The 18,210-nt window shown below is 33.3% G+C and overlaps 1 protein-coding gene across 2 annotated transcripts in view; it reads right to left on the reverse strand.

Annotated features, from left to right (window-relative positions):
• The window catches only part of LOC143232266 (gamma-tubulin complex component 3 homolog), a 90,078-nt gene that overhangs the window by 54,488 nt on the left and 17,380 nt on the right, over positions 1–18,210 (reverse strand). For both annotated transcript variants that reach the window (XM_076467455.1, XM_076467456.1), the window contains exons 5-7: positions 14,323–14,400; positions 10,763–11,171; positions 5,332–5,450 (exon numbers count right to left, since the gene is read on the reverse strand). In XM_076467455.1, coding sequence (XP_076323570.1) covers positions 5,332–5,450; positions 10,763–11,171; positions 14,323–14,400 — 606 coding nt within the window. The remainder of the gene's footprint in view (positions 1–5,331; positions 5,451–10,762; positions 11,172–14,322; positions 14,401–18,210) is intronic.

The following is an 18,210-nucleotide window of genomic DNA, read 5'->3' on the forward strand; positions in this document are numbered from 1 at the left end:
ATATGGAGGTCTAGCAAAATGCCATACCTCCATGTTGTATTATAAGCCTTCTTAATGTCAAAGAATATTGATACAAGATGTCATTTGAGAAAGGCTCTTCTGATTGAGGTTTCATGTCAAGTCAGATGGTCCATGGTGAAGCGGTGTCATCAGAACCCACACTGGGTAGGCGAGAGGAGGTTGTTTGATTCGAGGAACCAAACAACACAAGCATTAACCATATTTTCTAAGGTCTTACAGAGACAGCTCATCAAAGCAATTGGACAGTAGTTTGAAGGAATCTTGGGATCCTTCCCAGGCTTAGAGAAAGGTAGGACAATAGCCTGGTGCCAAACATCAGGAAAACATTCTCCTGTCAGATTCGGTTAAAAACAATCTGAAGAATAGCAAGAGAAGCAGGAGATAGATGGTGCAGCATGTCATAGTATACATCATCAGGTCAAACCGATGTACTGCCAGACTGATAAAGGGCCAGTTTGAGTTCCACCAGTGTAAAGAGATGATTAGATTCATAGAGACAATCAGCTTGAAAGGAAAGAGGTGGTCACTTTGCCTGAGTCTTGAGGGCTTAGAAGGTGGAAGAAGAAGCAGAAGTGAAAGATACCCAGCAAAAGCTTTCACCTAGAGTATTGGCGATGCTCCAGGTATAAGCTACTTCCTGGCCATCAGAGAGCAAGATCGAGAGGGGGACAGAATTATAATGCCACTGACCTTTCAAACCTTGTCCCATATGACTTTGGTACTGGTGGTAGAAGATATGCCAGTTGTGAACTTAATCCAAGATTCCTTCTGGCTTTGACGTCTTACCCACCAATCATGTGCACAGGCCCGCTGGAAAGCGATGCGGTTTGAGTGTGTAGGACATCTATGGAAAGTATCAAAGGCCCATTTTTGAGCCTTCCGTGCCATGTGGCAAGCAGGATTCCACCATGAACAAGGATATAGTGAAAAACGTGTTGTGGTTTTAGGAATACATTGAGCAGCTGCTTGTAGAATACAGTCAGTTACTGCTGCCACATACTCGTCTATTGATGGCTTACGGAGAATGGCAGGATCGAGTTTTGCGAGAGCAGTGAAAGAGGGCCAGTTTTCCTGATCCAACTTCCACCAGGGCATGAGGGTCAGGTGGCATCAACCACAGCCTGTCTCTCTCAAGATTATAGGAAAATGATCACTGCCTCATGGAGTATTGTCAACCCTCCATTAAAAATGGGAAAATAATGAAAGGGAGCTAATTGAGAGATCAATAGCAGTAAAGGACTGACTAGGTGCATGAAAATAAGTAAAAGAACCAGTCTTGAAAAGAGAAAGGTTGTGATCAGAGAGTATACGCTCTACAGAGCAACCACTCCTATCAATATCAGCACTTCCCCAGAGGGTATGATGTCCATTAAAGTCTCCCAGGATTAAAAAGGGAGACGGCAACTGTTCATTGAGAGTTTCAAGGTCTGATTGATCACATGTCTCTCCAAGCAACAGGTAGAAAGAACAAACAGTGATGGTATGACCCAAGGAAACATGGATGGCTACAACCTCCAACGATGTGTCGAGTGGAAACACCAGGGTGTGCACATGGTGATCAACCACCATTGCCACCCCTCCATGCACTCATCCTGTAATTTCTGTACAAAGAAAACTGCTGAAAAGTGACTGTATTGGCAGGTTTCAGAAATGTTTCTTGTAAGGAAAGACACAGAGGATGGTAGAAAGCAATCAGTGTTTTGATGTCATTCAAATTAGAACGTAAACCTTGACAGTTCCATTGTATCAGGGTGGCCATTTTTATTTACATGTAGGCGAATTGGGTGGAGAGCTTTTCTGTTTATGACCACATCATTTTTCTTTACTGTCTTTATTCGCGGGATATCTATCGACATTTATGGATCCTGGGCAGGTCTTTGCTGTTGGAAGGGGATTCCAGTGACTGAGGACATGAACAAATGATTGTTTTGCATCTTGGGGTGGGAGAATATGTATCTGAGGAAATGTCTGTACCTGGAACCAAAGGATGTGGATCTTGGGGTTTGTTGGAATGTATGTAAGGGATAGAGATGGGTGTTGAAGTTGATTCATCCACTTTTTAATCATGGAGGTCAAAAGACTTTTCATTTGTTTGGAAAATGATTCTTTTAGAGGCACAGAGAGATCTGTCTGTGCTCCCACTGTAGTAAGAGCAGCAGCATACATCTGATATGAGGTGGTGAACAGCAACTTTGAGCCTCAGGATAAGTAATGTTATGAATTGTTTTCAAACTCTGCACCTCTTTTTCTTCCCACCATTTAGGGCAAGAATGAAAGTTGGACATATGACAGCCATTGCAATTGATGCAATGAGGGTCCATTTCACACTCACAGGCTTCATAGTTCTTGCCACTGCAATGAGCACATATCAAGGAACCATGACATGACATCTACGAGTGACTGAACCTTTGACACTGGAAATATCAGAAAGGGTTTGGAATGTATGGCCATACTCTAAAATTACGATAACCTGCCTTGATAGTGGCAGGCAGACGTGGTGATGTAAATGTGAGAATGAGGACATTGGTCGTCACAATAATTCCAACTTTGCCAGTGGATATACGCCTCACTGCAGAAACACCTTGGGTGGAGAAATTAGCAAGAATCTCTGACTCTGGGAAGTTCTTCAAATCCCTCTCAACAATACCTCTTCATGATGAATTCAAAGAAGCATGAGCTGTAACCTCAATAGCTTTATCCCCAATTGCCTTTGAAAGTAAGAAGAGTTCACTATGTTGAGATGTAGATATTTCCACCAATATGCTACCAAAGCAAAGCTTCTTTACTGACTTTGGAGAGCCAGCAAGTCCCTCTAATCATTTCTGAATGAAAAATTGAGACATTTGCTCTAAAGGTTTGTCTGAAAGTGAATGCAATATAAAAAAATGAGGACAATAAGTGGTACAGATGGTGAGGATTGCTGCTCAGAATCTTCAAGACGTGGTCTTTTACCTATAGACTGTTTTTTCATTATGTTATTCAGATTTTTAATTGGAGAATTCATAATAAATAAAGGAAAATTTCAGTTCCCACTGGCCCCACCCACCATGGAGCCCTACAAGGGGACGCACTACAATGTCAAACAAACACACTGCAGCAACACCAGGGTTTCGTGAGCACTATATTCAAACACTAGCCTCAGATACAATGTTCACATCACCTGTTGAGAACATCCAACACTGGTACTTGGTTGACCCTAGCCCAAGTGGACCAGCCTATCTACAGGAATTGAAGGCCAAAGTGGTGTGTTAGGGTTGGACCCCTCAACCACAAGGATCCTCTCATTCCCTTCAGGGGTTGCCATGCACAGTAAACACGTGGGTGGATGTTTAGATCCCAGAGGAGGTATATACAAAGAGGAAAACAATTATAATATGACAAAGGAGAAATAATATTCTTTACTGTAAAAGGATTGTTACATACCAAGGATTTTGTGCTTGTAAACATATTTACCTATGAACTACGAAGAACTTTATTTCTCTGATAAAATGCTGTTCATTAATGGTTCTCCATCCATAAAGTGAATGAAGTTTAATGTCATTAGCTGGATAAGCTTTTCTTCTTCCATAAAATGTAGCTCTGAAATAATACCTGTACTTGTGATTATTCAGATCATTTACATTTATTTATTAAAAATAAAAAAAAACACCATATCACTTAGAAAATAAAAAATGATGCTAATTAAAGCCTTGGTTAACATTTCTTCTGGTGCAGAAATAACAAACCAAGATATATGGTAACTTACCATGACACCTATGTAATCTTCACTCAGGTTACTTTTCTTCTTAGTTTTCTTGGCTGCTTTCCATTTTTGTATCATATAATTGTCATGGTTGGTCTTTTTTAGCTTTATTTGGCCAACCTCATGCTTTCTGTTTTGTTAGTAACATTATTTCATGTTCTTGACCAGGGATGCACTTGAGATAAACTATGAATAGGTCTTCTCTATTTTGTTTAGTGTCCAATTACATGATTGCAACTGTATATTCTACATATTTTACACCATGAGAAAAGAACAAAAAATACATAATACATATGCTTTTACTTAATTCATAAATATTATTGAAAATTATGTATTTATAATAATAGAAAATTGTTTTATGACTGTAAAGATAAATGTTTAAATAAATGTGAATTTACTTAGGGGAAAAAAAAATCTTACATTCCAGACATTACAATTTTACAGACTCAATATTCTGGAAATGAAATAGGAAAATATGTTAGTAGATTAATTACTTTATATTACAGTCATTGGATGATTTGTAAAGCAGACTTATGCCAAATATCAAGGCTGAACATCATGTTGTTTTAAAATGACAATGGAAGTTCAAATATGGTTTTACAAACTTCTGAAAACTCTCAGAATACTTGAATAATGGATATTTACATAAAGATTTTATTGTTTAAAAAACATTTCAAACCACCTTTAGATTCTGAAAACTCAATAACAAAAATGTTTATATTATATTTACATACTTAGAGAGATATCCAGTTAGAAAACTGAACTTGAATTTTTTTTTTCTGTTAGTGTAAATAAATGAATAACCTTTAAAATGCTACACTGAGCCTAGCCTGAAATCAAGTTACTTTTCTACAGCAACTACCATTAGTTTATTTTTTTAAACTTTTACACTGAAACAAAATTTTTAATTATAGGGTCTGTGAAAAAGTCTGTAAATGTACCTATTAATAAAAATTCAGTGTGTGTGTGTTAGTTGTTTTTGAAACATGATTTTCTGCTTCCTACCATTCAATACGTGCCATTTCACACTGTTTATGCTTGATTTTCCAAATTGCAATATAACTTTTATCATTTGAAAGATTCTTGCTTGTTTCTTAAAAGATAATTTAAAGCCCCTAGTGTTCAGTAATCTATTTCAGCTTATATTTAAAATTTTTCTTTTCTATGTTTATTATTTACTTTGCCCTTTAAACATTTGTTTAGATATAATTTACTAATTTAACTTTTTAAATAAATCTACTCCAACATTTACTTAAAAAAAATGTTACCAGTTTAATTTAATACCTTTATACAAGTGACACTTTACATTATTAACACTTTTGTGAAAATACCATTTGAAGATAGGAATTTCAGCCAATATTGAGTTTTGTTAAAAATATAAGCTAATAATAATATTTTAAGGTTTCACTTTCTTGGTGAGTTCATTTCTAACAGTTACATTAAACACAAAAGTATTTTGTTGTTTTATTTAGTGAATAAATTGTGCATTTTTCACTGTTTTATAAAATATAAAAACCACAAAAGCACAATATATAATAATTCAGTTAATCCTTTAGTATGCAACTTACTTTGCTATCAATATGAAATTTGTCCTTTCCTGGTTGCATTTTTATGAACTTCCCATCAATGCCTTGGAAAGCAAAAAGTACTTCTCTTAGAAGTATACTTTCAGGAACCAGAGGAACACCTACATGTAGGTAAAGGTACAAAATTAATCAATGCTATATTATTAGAGTCTCAATTATTGTGTATATGCTCCTCAATAAGATACTTCACAAACAAGTATCAAAACACGTAAACATCATTTTTATCAACTTGAAAGCTTCCTCAATAACTTAGTAAAGTTTAACAAAATTGAAGGGAAAAAATAAAAATCAAGAATATTTTTTTTGTGTCTGAATTATTTATTTTTAGTGGTATTTACGTATGAAATACTATAACAACCACTCTGAAATTTCCTCTCATGCTGTCAACAAACTGGACTAAAATTTTGAATGTCTTTCACACAATGCAAAGAAAGTACCAATTTACCCAGAACTTTTGGATATGACGATGACTGAAGAAGGTTGAAATGTTGTTCGCTCCTCTACATAGTGCTTTCTCTAACCATACCAGCAGTTTTTTTTACACATATAGTAATCCATTAAAGTCTGAGTAGACACCAGAATCACAATAAAACTAAATGAATTGGGTTCATGAAAGAACTGAGTGGGGCAAATGAGCTTCATGAGAGACTAGATCAAAAGTAGAACAATTAAAAAGATAATCATTCTTCTTAGCAGAGTATCTCATCTCCCTAAAACCCTTTAAAATATACTCAAGACACAAAACAAAATTATACAAAAACAGGAAATGTTTGTACTCATTTTACTTCCTTCATTGCCTCATTCTTCCTCTACAATGCTTGACTCTGATTTGCTCTGCCTTTCTGGATTATCTGTTGTTTTGTCAATACACTTGTTCTCCCTTCCTTATGCTGTTGTTCCTTGATGCTTTTAAAAGAGAATTTTAGTACTCTGCACTTTTGCTTTTCTGTTATGTTTCTAATCTCAGTCCTTTAAATAATTTGGTATTTGGCCTTATCTTACGACTGTGAACTTTATGCAATTATCCTATCTTTCTTATTCATTACAGTCCAAGGTAGCATCACTGACAATTAAAATGTCTATCACTTGACCACGAAGTATAGTTTGGTCTCCATCTCTTTTAATTTCAGCAAAGCAAGCATTTAACACAAGATGTTGGGTCAAACAGAGCCCTCTGTACTGATTCTTAGCTTTAAACTATAGCCACATTAAGTGAGGTGTGAAACTAAGAGTTAATTCTGTTTTGTTCAAGAATTCCACACTCATACTGAGCAGCTGATAATGGTTGCACAGGCCCCAGTTTCATTAAGTGAAAAATTTCTGAATGTTTTTAAATGTTCTCCATTCTGCTGGAATTGCTTCAATAATGAATCCATTCTTTTTTTTAAAAGGTAACAATACTAACTGAAGTTTCTCATCTCCAAAGTTAACAAGATCATAAGACAATGCATCTTGACATAAAACTAAAAAGCAATGTATCACTCTGGGACCTCGTGAAACCTCTTCTTCTGTGAAAATCTTAATTGTGTTGACAAACCTGTAGTCAAATTCCTTAACTTTGATTTCATAAATTTTTCCATTTGTGTCTTTGAACCATTTTTAAAAATGTTATGCATGTGTAGATCCTCAAGCTTAATGTTATGAAAAATGTCACTAGTACCCTTGCCGTTCCTGCTTCCTGTATTATCCTGCTGCTGCACACCTGCTTCAGATTGGGAATCTTCTTGTTTCTCGATTTTTATCTGTTGCATTTAGTGCATAGCTACTTGAAAGCTATCAGTGTTGGTCATCCCTAATTTCAAAGCGACAGTCTAAAGGGAAGAAGGCTGGTCAACACCACCTATAATGTTCCCAAAGATGAGGGGGTGAGAATGTTTGTTGGTGGAATTCAAACCACTAATTCTTATGATGTAAACATTTTTCTGGTTTGTCATTATTAAATGTGTTTTCAATCAAACTTTTAATTGTGATATACAGCAGTACACTGCCCCTGTTCAGTAGCAAGATCTTAATCACTTAACTGTAAACAAAAAACAACAGACAATGCTCAATAAATATGTAGCAGCCACAGCTGTGTCTTTACTGCTGAAGGTGTCCTAACTGTAAAGACTATATCAGTCCTCATGGCTTTTAACTTGAGCTCATCTTTAAGACTGAGGTGGTATGTTTTTCACACCAACTGTAGAAGATCATACGCTTTATGAATCATTGAAATTGACCTATGAGTACTTAACATTGCCAATTCAAGTGGAAGTAATGAAACAACAAAATGGTTTTGTTTAATATTCCATGACTATGAACCCCACACTAAAAAGAAAGAAAGAAAAAAAAAATGGTAAAAGAAGCTTTCTACATTCATCTAACATGTAGATATAACCCATTCAGCCAATCCAGCACGGAAGAAAGAAAAGTTTGGATACACCTCTTGAATGTATTCAAGTAAGTTGCTTCATGTTTTAATAAATGAAGATCACAGACGAGCAGAAAGCTCATCAGTTTAAACTCTAGCCATTACTATGACATAAAAAAGCCTTCTCTGAAGACAGCAGCAGAAAAGTAGGACACCAACTAGTTAATAGTTGGTATCTAGTGATAACAAATATATATTTTAGCAAGTAATTAATTATGAAACTTAACAGCCAAGAAGTAGCATAACTCAACCAAAGAGGAGCAGGTGTGTGTCCACACACCAACTTGCCCCAAAAATAGTTGGAACCCAATTTTAAAGCTTGATTAAATTGGATATAAACAAAATATACACACAATCCAATTTGCACTACTTAATGTTTACAATGCTTTGAATGTGAAATAATCATTCAATATTTTCATGGGTAACTGAAAGTCTATTTGCTAACACATGTTTAATGGCTTTTCATCAAACATCATAAATCTAAGACTTTCCAAAATCATGCAGTCTGAAGTTCTTTTATAGTATTTTGATATTTATTAGCAATTCAGATGCTATTGCAATTGTTTCTGTGATATCCTTGTGAAAGTAAAGATAAAAAAAAGAAGAGAAATGGCTAACAATAGAATGGTCAGAGAAAAGGTAGTGATGAATGAACCAAAGTAAAAAAAGTCACTTATGCTAGTAAATAGCCAGTGGATATAGAAAAGAAAAAGGTTATCATACAGCAAGTCTGGCTAAACAAGTATTAGACCAGACAGATCCTAAACATGAAAGTGGAGGGACATGATCCCTGGATGGAATAGTGATACGTGAGGTTGAAACAAGAGGAAAGGTGTGGGAAGAAGAGGAAGAGAGAAACAGGAAGGCAGTAGGCAAAGAGAGAACTGGGGTTGAGCTGGCCAAAAAGATGCCATCAAGAGGACACACCAAGGAGTGTCTCAAATCAGTGCCACACCCATGGTAAAAGGAAGAGAGACAAAGAAGCATAGAGGAAGAGATTAAACCAATTTTGATATTGAAGTGAAGATTCATTTTGGTTCCATGTGCCTGATGTAAAATTATTATTCAAAGATGCATCCCATCCAGATATGAAAGAATTAGTGAAGATGTGCAAGTCAGGTTTGGGTGGAGGAAGAGGTAAACCAATAGTAGCATTGGAGTGGTACAGCTATCAAGAAAAGTTTGTAAAAAGATAAGGCAACAAAAGAAATACTTAGCTCAAAAGTACCCATAAATGGCTCCACTAGTTGTGAAAGACCTAATGGAGGAGGAACATATGAGCATGGCCAAGTGAAATAAGCAGTTCCAAGGAAGCCACGAGCCTCAAAATTGACAGAAGCTCACACGTAGGTGAATGAGACATTAGGGGAATGAAAAAGTATTCAGAAGTGTTGACAAGCCACCCTAAATTGGTGGCTTTCTACAGAAGTAAAGAGGTATGAAGGTGGGATTCCTCCTGCAAATAGAACAAAAGAAGCCAATCATCTATGTAAGAATGGAATTATATACTAAGTCCATATAGATGGCATGTGAAGGCCCTGAACAAGAAGATACAATCCCAATGAACAAATTAATAGAAAAATCTTAAAGGCCCTGAGAGAAGAATATGATGGAATGCATCTGAAACATCAACCTTAGTTGCTGGTCTGGGTGGAAACAATCAATGGATGAGAAAAGATATTTTTATAAAAAACATCAACCTGGTCATCCATGGTCTTGGTGGAAAGAACCAATGAAGAGAAAAATATTTTATATGAAAGTGAAGGTTGGTTGCTTGGTTGGAGTTTTATGGCACAAAGTAGCCATTTTAATAAAATTATTAAAAGTTGTAAAAAGGAATCAAAGTAAAACAAAATAGAGTATATTTTTTGAATTAAAAACTTAAATAGCATTAAATCCAATTCTTATATCTAGTTTACAGCAGTAAGAAAGATGGTACAGTAATCCATATTTCAAAGGACTTTCTGTAGCATAATTTGAACTATCATAACTTGCTAGAATGACTGACTGGTAAGTTCAAACATCAGTGTTAGTCACCTGAAGTTGCCTTTCCGGTCCTCGTTGAGTTATATGACATCATGACCATTTTTAAAAAGTAATACAAGTTTTAAATGACTTTCTGTAGCATAATTTTAATTATTATAACTTTCCAGGATGTTTATATATTAAAATATATTTGTATTAAGAAAGAAAACTGTGTGTATTAATCTTGTTGGCAAATATCATATATTCAATATAGACATTTATTTAACTTCTAAATTTAAATTATCATTTAACTCAGTTTCAGGTTGTTTGAAATTTTAATATATAACAGGGAATACTAAGTGGTGAGAGTAAACCACGAAAGGGTAGTGCACCCTATCTGTGGTCTATGGGTTCTAGACTTTGAAGATAGATGGGATCCAAAGGAAGAAGGAAGTAGTGTGGGCTAACGAAAAAAGAGGAAGACAACTGGAGGTAAAGAATGTGAGAGAGAAAAAGTGTAATCTATCTGTCTGCAAGTAGTTGGTCCCAATAATGTGCAAACTGTAGCAAACCAGCCACTATAAGAACTGAATCCACTCCATAGTCACTGACAAACCTGGCAAGATTGATGTTGGTACAAAGACTGATTCCACTACACAGTCACTGACAAACCTGGCAAGACTGATGTTGGTTCAAAGATTGTGGAGCAGAAGGAGAAGGACAGGAAAATGGAAAGGAAATAAGGGGAGTGGGAGGACTAGGATAAGGCTTTGAAATGGAAGAGGGGATAGGATAGGCAAGATTCCAACAAAATGAGTGAGAATTGATGCTTCTGCTCAAGATTAAATTGTAAAAAATTTTTCATACAAATTATTTGAACAATTTGTTGAAGTAATTATATCAATAAAACAACATAATTAGAAAATAAAAATACATATCACATTAAGAAAGATAAAATACTAAAAATAGACTTCTTAACTATATAAAAATTATTAAATTTCAAAACCTAATGGAAAGATTAAAAGTTGAATCACTTACCCAGTTCATTTGAAGTTTTAGACCCTTGTTTTTGTACTTGTGAACTTAAAACTTTTTCTTTCTTTGTTACTGGCACTAGAATTCCTTCTAATTTCTCTCTACCTGAGAATAAAGCTGCCACATGCTCAACTCGACTGTTGCTTGAATTGGAACAGACACTTCCATTTCCACTGTCTGTTAGGTTACCATGGCTCTGATCAACAGAACTACCAGAATGGGTTAGTTGATAGGATGATGGTAGAGAGGCAAAGACCATCTTCTCTGAACCTGTTCTTGTACATAAACTTTTACCCGAGGAAACAGCTCGTGACTGTTGATTACTATAACTTTTAGTGGTGCCGGTAAAGCCGACATTTCGTAATGGCGAGGACACTGTGAACTTGGCAAAACAAAACCCATGTGGCCCATTCTGAAAATGAATATTTTAAAAATAAATTAAATTATAATTTTTCAAATTTTGAAAGGTTGAAATGTGTACCTGCTATTTTCAATAAGAAATTTGCTTCTATTTTCACACTTTTAATGCAATTAAAAGTATTCAAACTGTAATCATCATTTTCAAAGAAAGATAAAATTATTCTTATTTCTGTATTATAGATATATATATCAAGAACATCATACCTTAACTGTTTACATGCCAAAGAAAATGGTTCAAATAACAAACAAATCATTTTTAGCAAACTTCTCATGACTGGAAAGCCAACACTAAAATTAAGTTATTCTAATGTTCATAGTAAACAGCCTTAACATGGAAATTGTGTAATATTATGTCATTAATATAGTTTCAAAATAACTTAAAGTTCAAGCTCTTATTTTCCTGCATTCTTTATTTAATAAATTAAAGTACTTAGGTTTAGCTGCACCTTCCAATCTGCAGTCTTACACCCTAACTACTAGACCATGTCAAACCCACTATAATAATTGTAAGAAATATAAATAAAGATAACTTTCAAAAAAGGTTATCTAAATAATGATATAAATTTTAAAAAAGTTTTATTTTACAAAAACTTTGTAACCTTTAATTAAAATTATAGCTTGACTAATTGATATAATCAATTAATTACAAACAGTTGTTACTGTCATATAATCAATTAATCAAAATTCCAGTTATAATCAAGTGATTGAAATTAGTTTGTTTGTTTTTTTCAATTATTTCAACAATCCTGGTAATCAAAAACTTGCCACCAAACTTGTTCATGATATCTTTGTTATGGCAAAGCTACTAACCCTATCTGCCACTGACACTGGTTTTGAATTGAAGAATAGCAACCCTCTGGCAGCATCTACTATCAAAATGTTTTTGCATCATTGTTGAATTTCTGACTAGATGAAAAACACCTTGAGTGGCAATACCAACAACTCTAATTAAAATTGGCATACAGAAAGTATATTGGTTTTCTTTTTGTCATTTCACCTCTTTCTAAAAATAATTATTTCTTAAGTTATGTCTTGTTCAAACACCCTTTTCTACCATCAAAACAAATTTCATTAAACTCATATTAAGTTTTTTACATTTTACATTTCAATTACTCTTAAAATAATAAATAAAGAATACAGATGAAAATTAAGAAATAAAGTACTTACTGAGTTCTTTTTTTTTTTTTTTGTTAACTGTCAATGACTCATGATTGTAACATACAAGATAATTTTTATTTAATTAAATAATGCATCAAAGAACACAGAATAATAACACAAAATTTCCCTTAATTATCACAATTTTTCTGGTTTTCTAACTGAGCACCAAGAGCCATTACAAATTCATACAAGTCATCATATTTTACATAGGCAAGAAGTGTGTATTAGGAGAAATTGATAATACTCCACTCAGAAAACAATGTAACATAATACATCACTTGGAAAATAAAAACCTTGACTTTCTGTTGGTTATACATAATAAAGCACAAAAGAGAACTAGTAACATGTCCTGAAAGAGAAGACATGGCAAGAGGGATCTGATTTTCTATTGATCGCTATGTAACAAAAAAGATATTTAAGGCTATAAAAATTATGCTTTGTAGGAGCAATAACAATTTTATAATGATTAATTTACATTTCTTACTCTTTCAAGGGGCAGTGGAAAAAATACAGACAAGATACGTAGAGAAAATATGTCACATGTCACATCAGGTAAAATTAAAGATATTAAAAAATATTTCCTTGTAGAATTAGGAACTCAAAATTTATATAATATTAACATATGGATTATTAACCAAGATTTTTTGCTATACTAACTGTTATAACACAAACAAAATGTTATTTAATAAAAGTTTGAATGTAAAACACTAAACCTTTGTCATGTCTAGTAAAGGATATCTGGAGTGAAAGGGTTAAAGATCTTAACAATTAATATGATGAACTGATAACACTGCACAACAAAGTTTTTGCTTCTTGAACACTGTTGGATGTTCCTTATAGATTTTGGCTGCTGATCACGAAAATCACATCCAAATTTGCCCATCACATACCATTTCATAGAAATATTCAGTTTCACCAGGATATTGCTGCAATGGAAAAACGATATCAGGGCAGCTGGAATCTGTCAATGCTTGCTGACTACTGTTGAACACTGCAACATGATGCACCAGACATTGAATACAAATGAAAATCAGGAGCAAAACACTTTTATGTTGAACTTAACAGCGTATTAGAAACATAAACAAAATTAAATATGTTATTGCTGGTAAGCAGTTAACTGTCTATTTCTCAGAATTCCTACGTGATGAAGCAAAACCAAAACTATATTTGTGCATACCTACCGGGTACCTGTCACAATCAGCAAAAACTTTTCAGGAAGCAAAACTTTAAAAAAAAAATTGTTGTGCAGTGTTCTTCCATTTCTTCTTGTTAACAAAGTGAACTTATAACGACTTCTCTCCACATGAATAAGTTTCCAACAAAAATTAATTTCTTTGTGATCCTGATCCTCAATATGCAAGAATGTTTTTCCGAGATGGATACACTAAACAAACTTGTGTTTAGAATATTGCTGATGTATACTCATCAGTAGTGAATTCTTCAATACTGGATCAGGTATTTATTAGTTTAGCATGAAAGATCCTGAAGATAAGATAAGCCATACTGTTTAACCTCAGTGCATTTGCCAATCAGCAATGAGCTGTCAGTTGTTAATCAAGTGATGCCCTCTTGCATCGTTGCAGGCTACATGAACTTTTGAGAAAATATATTCTAATCAAATAGAACGAAAAACTTTAAAGTTATCAAATTTTGCTAAACTGGATGGTATATCAGCAGAAACTGGTGAAAATTTCTCAAATCATAATGCCAAAAAATCTGAGACAGCCTCAATTTCAGAAAGTTGGTTAGACTACATCTAAAAGAAATATTTTAAAGCCTGGATTAAAAATGTTGTTCTGATGGTCAAAATTACTCCAACAAAACCAATTTTAATAATTTTAATATACTTAGTGCACAGGTCTGTGGGACATAGCAGTAGCAGTCTTTGAAATCGTGTGGTAATAGTTAAAATAACTGCTTAATAAATGCAGCATAAAATACAGAAACTGGAAAAAACAGAATTAATTACCAATTAAAAAGATTACCTTAGTCTGGTACTTGTTACTTGAGCCTGTCAGATTATAAAGAAAACACAAAACTGCCCAACGATTCTTCAGTACAATCTGGAATACAACATTTATTTTATGAATTTAACTTTACAACACATATACATTATGCAAAAAACAACAACTACAAGTAGTAACTATTTCAACCTTTATATACTAGTTGTGAAAGATAGTCATATTTATGTGAATAAAATATTGACTTAAAAGTTATCACTGAAAGGAAGAACTCTGAAATGGAATTTACATAATGAAAACACCTTCACTACAAATTGTTGATTTACATAAAAACAATATAATTCTGTTTAATAAAGGTATATATATTTTCAGAATTATCAAAAGGCACATATCTGTTTCAACTACTCCATATTCAATTAGTAGCAAAACATTGATTTTAAATGATCAAATAGTTTAATAAAATTAATTCTTGTGATCCATCTTAACCTAAATTTGCTTCTAATTGGATTACAAATTCACTAATGTTTCACTTACATGTTCTCTGGTACTGTGCAATTTAAAAACAAGACAACACCAGTATATATTTTTCCAATACTAAATATATTAAACATAAAAATATCTATCTTTACTGACAGAAATCAGGACTTCTAAAACCAACATATCTGAAATTGAGATATTATGATTCTAATTTGTGTATTTTATGTATCAAACAAATTAATTTAAACTTGCACAAAGTTCACTGGAACATGTGGATCAAATAAAACCATGACTTTGATACAATTTTACTTCAAATCATCACATTTAATAAACGACTTAAAGTTTGTTTCTGTTTTGATACTTAGTGTACAAAGAACTTGGTGTTAGAACTATGTCACAATTTTATATCTACTATAATTTTCAAAAACCAGATGGGTCTTTACTTGGTCATCAAATTTGATGATGCAGAATAGTTACATAAAACATGTGATTCATCATGAATAAGAATTACCTTCTGCTATCTACATAAGAAAATTTTGTTTTACACCATCATGTTAAAAAATTAATACTTAACAAAATAACTTGAAAAACTTTTTTAAATTTTAGTTGCTGATGATACAAAAAGTTGAAAAAATTAAAATTGACATTGAGATCTAATACTATACAAGTTAGTGCTCGTTTTTAAAACAATTTTTGTAAACAACTTACAGTTACTTGGATTTTCTTTAAAAATATTTACTATGATATTTCTAAGTTAAATTTATGACAGCTTTTATTTCATTTGTTTGCTTGTTGTTAAGCACAAAGCTGTACTCTAGCCATCACAGGTATCAAAATTTGCTTTTCAATATTACAAGTCTTCAGACTGATGTACAACTTGGGAAATGTGACCTATTATTAAGAAAAAATAGTGTAGCTAGAGCACAGAGATCCACAAGAAATTAAACTAATACACTAAGCGTGCTTGTTAGATAAACATAAATACAACTAATTAAAAAAAAAAGGAAATTAAATAAAAAACAATGAAAAAAAATATTTAAATGTAAATAAAAACTACTTATATTCCTCAGCAGATGATTTTCTTCTTGGAGTTTTCTTTAACTTTTAATAAAAGCCATTGCAGGTCCTTTACAGTTGTTTTAACGTGCTAAGACTTTACTGCTCAGTGGAGAACATCTTTTTTGCAGAAAGTACTGCCACAGATTTTCAGTGCATTAAATCTAGCAATATAGCCCAACTCTGACCATGCATGTTTAAATCTCACTATTATTAAGTCATAAACTGAATTTCAGGCAAATAAATGTTATATTTAAATAAAAAAAACAAAAAAACAGATGTAATGTTCTTACTAATATTAATTTTGGATATAACTTAAAAACCATGCAACTCACAAACACAACAGGTAAGCTTTTTTTAAAGAAGAGTTTGTAGGCATGGAAAGGTAAAAATATCCCATGTCATTTAGAAGCCAACAATAAATCATGTGAGGATCAAGTATTTATTATAGATTTGTTCAAAGTAAAATTTTTAACTAATTTTCTTTTTTGCAAGTAAAGCATTTTGTTCATAAACAAATTACACATTTTTCTTTCTTATTTTTACAAATGTTTAAAAGTGAAGCAATTACCCAATCTCTTCCTTGTATTTTGAATATTACAAAGCCTGGAAATGTTAAGTATCAACACTCTCAGCTGGCAACTATGAACTACTACCAAAACATCCATTCATCTATTTAGGCCCTAAAATATTTAGTTTTGGACAGTTGTTTAGTAAATACTAAAGAACTTTCAGTTAGTTTTGTTCAATTGTCAGAAATAGTTTGAATTCAGTATATTCTGTAAGAGACAGTCTGATATCTCTATAACATAACAACTCTGGGTTTTAAGTCAAGCAGTAATCTTTCAGTGTGAGAAAACTTTAACTAAAATGCATGTGTCCTTCCCTCACACTAACAAGTTTGTTAAACTTGAATTCCTTCTCCTATAAAATGCTTTATTTCTGTCTCTTTTATTGAAATATATAATTATTGCAATTGTAAAAATAATATAAAATTAAATGCTATAAATTTTAACATGTTTTGTGTATCCATCATGATATGAAGAAATACTATAAGTCAAGTTTTTTTGTACAGTTAAAATCAAAATGCTACTTGCTTCATATGCAAAGTGATTTTCAGTCTCTAGGTAGTTTCATGGAACACCTCATTTCTACAAAACCTGTTGCTACTGAGATAAAATATACTAAAATTGTGGTTGCTCATGAAAAATTGGTTTGATGAAAGCATACTTACCAAAGAAATACTCACATCACAGTGAGATCCTATGAAAACAAAGGGACCCTGAGAGGTAGAAATAAATATACACACCTTCTGTATAATCTAGCAGAAATGGTTAAGACAGCTACAAAGGAGAGGCAAAACTCTCAAATTAAGAGATTGCAAGATCAGGCAAATAATGGGAGGTAAAGGTATTGGGGAAGGTCCACATACCACTCTGCACAACAATAACCATTGGAAGTTCAATAAGGCTGCAAAAGGCATAAAAAAGTGTCATGAGATCCAACTCACAGAAATTACCTCACATTCAAAAAGAGTCCAGAATGAAAAAGCATTGTCTTCTACTTATAAAGGTATAAATTCAGGCAACAAAACCTTTAAGAGCCTCCTGAACATGACCAAGACCAAAATCTGATTAGGTATACAAATAATTGAGCAGATGAATTGGAGAAGAGGACTGAACTTCCTATCTGACAGAGCATTGTGTAAGAATTCCAATCAGTGATGTCAGCAACCACAAAAATAAACCTGCAGGTAAATGACATAAGAGTCAGGTCACAAACAGGTGTCCAGAAAGAACATATATAATCTTAATCTACCTGGTAAGTGACTGGAATGGTCATTTGGGGCCAACTATTCAAAATGATGCAGGGAATCTAGAGAGTACTGGGGGCTAAAAAAAATACACGCACAGTATTTGAATAATAGTCAATAAAGCCTCCATAAACAATGAAAATTGTAAAAGATGCAAAAACTGCTGTTAAAAAGCTACGTAAAACAAATTGTGATTACACAACAGATTGAAAAGGGTTCAACATTCTCTCAACACAACATTCCTGATACATGTCATTACTGTTATTAAAAGTGTCTTTTGGACTCATCAGAAATTGAGACAGATACATGTCAACCTCAGAAATTAAACCCTAATGCCATATTAAACACAGCATAACCTCTATACCAGAAACTTGAGCTTTTGGATAGCCAAATGTACCATTACATATCATGACTGCTTCTGCAGCAAGAGCTTAAAAAAGAAGAGTTGAACACACCAGAAAGGACTGCAAAAGCAGAAACCTGGGCACAGCAGCCAATTTGGTGCTATCAACATGATTTGACAATAGACTGGAACAAATTAGAAAGTTTTAGAGAGGTAATTGTGT

Source organism: Tachypleus tridentatus, chromosome 11 (assembly GCF_004210375.1).
Source record: "Tachypleus tridentatus isolate NWPU-2018 chromosome 11, ASM421037v1, whole genome shotgun sequence".
Taxonomy (NCBI): Eukaryota; Metazoa; Arthropoda; class Merostomata; order Xiphosura; family Limulidae; genus Tachypleus; species Tachypleus tridentatus.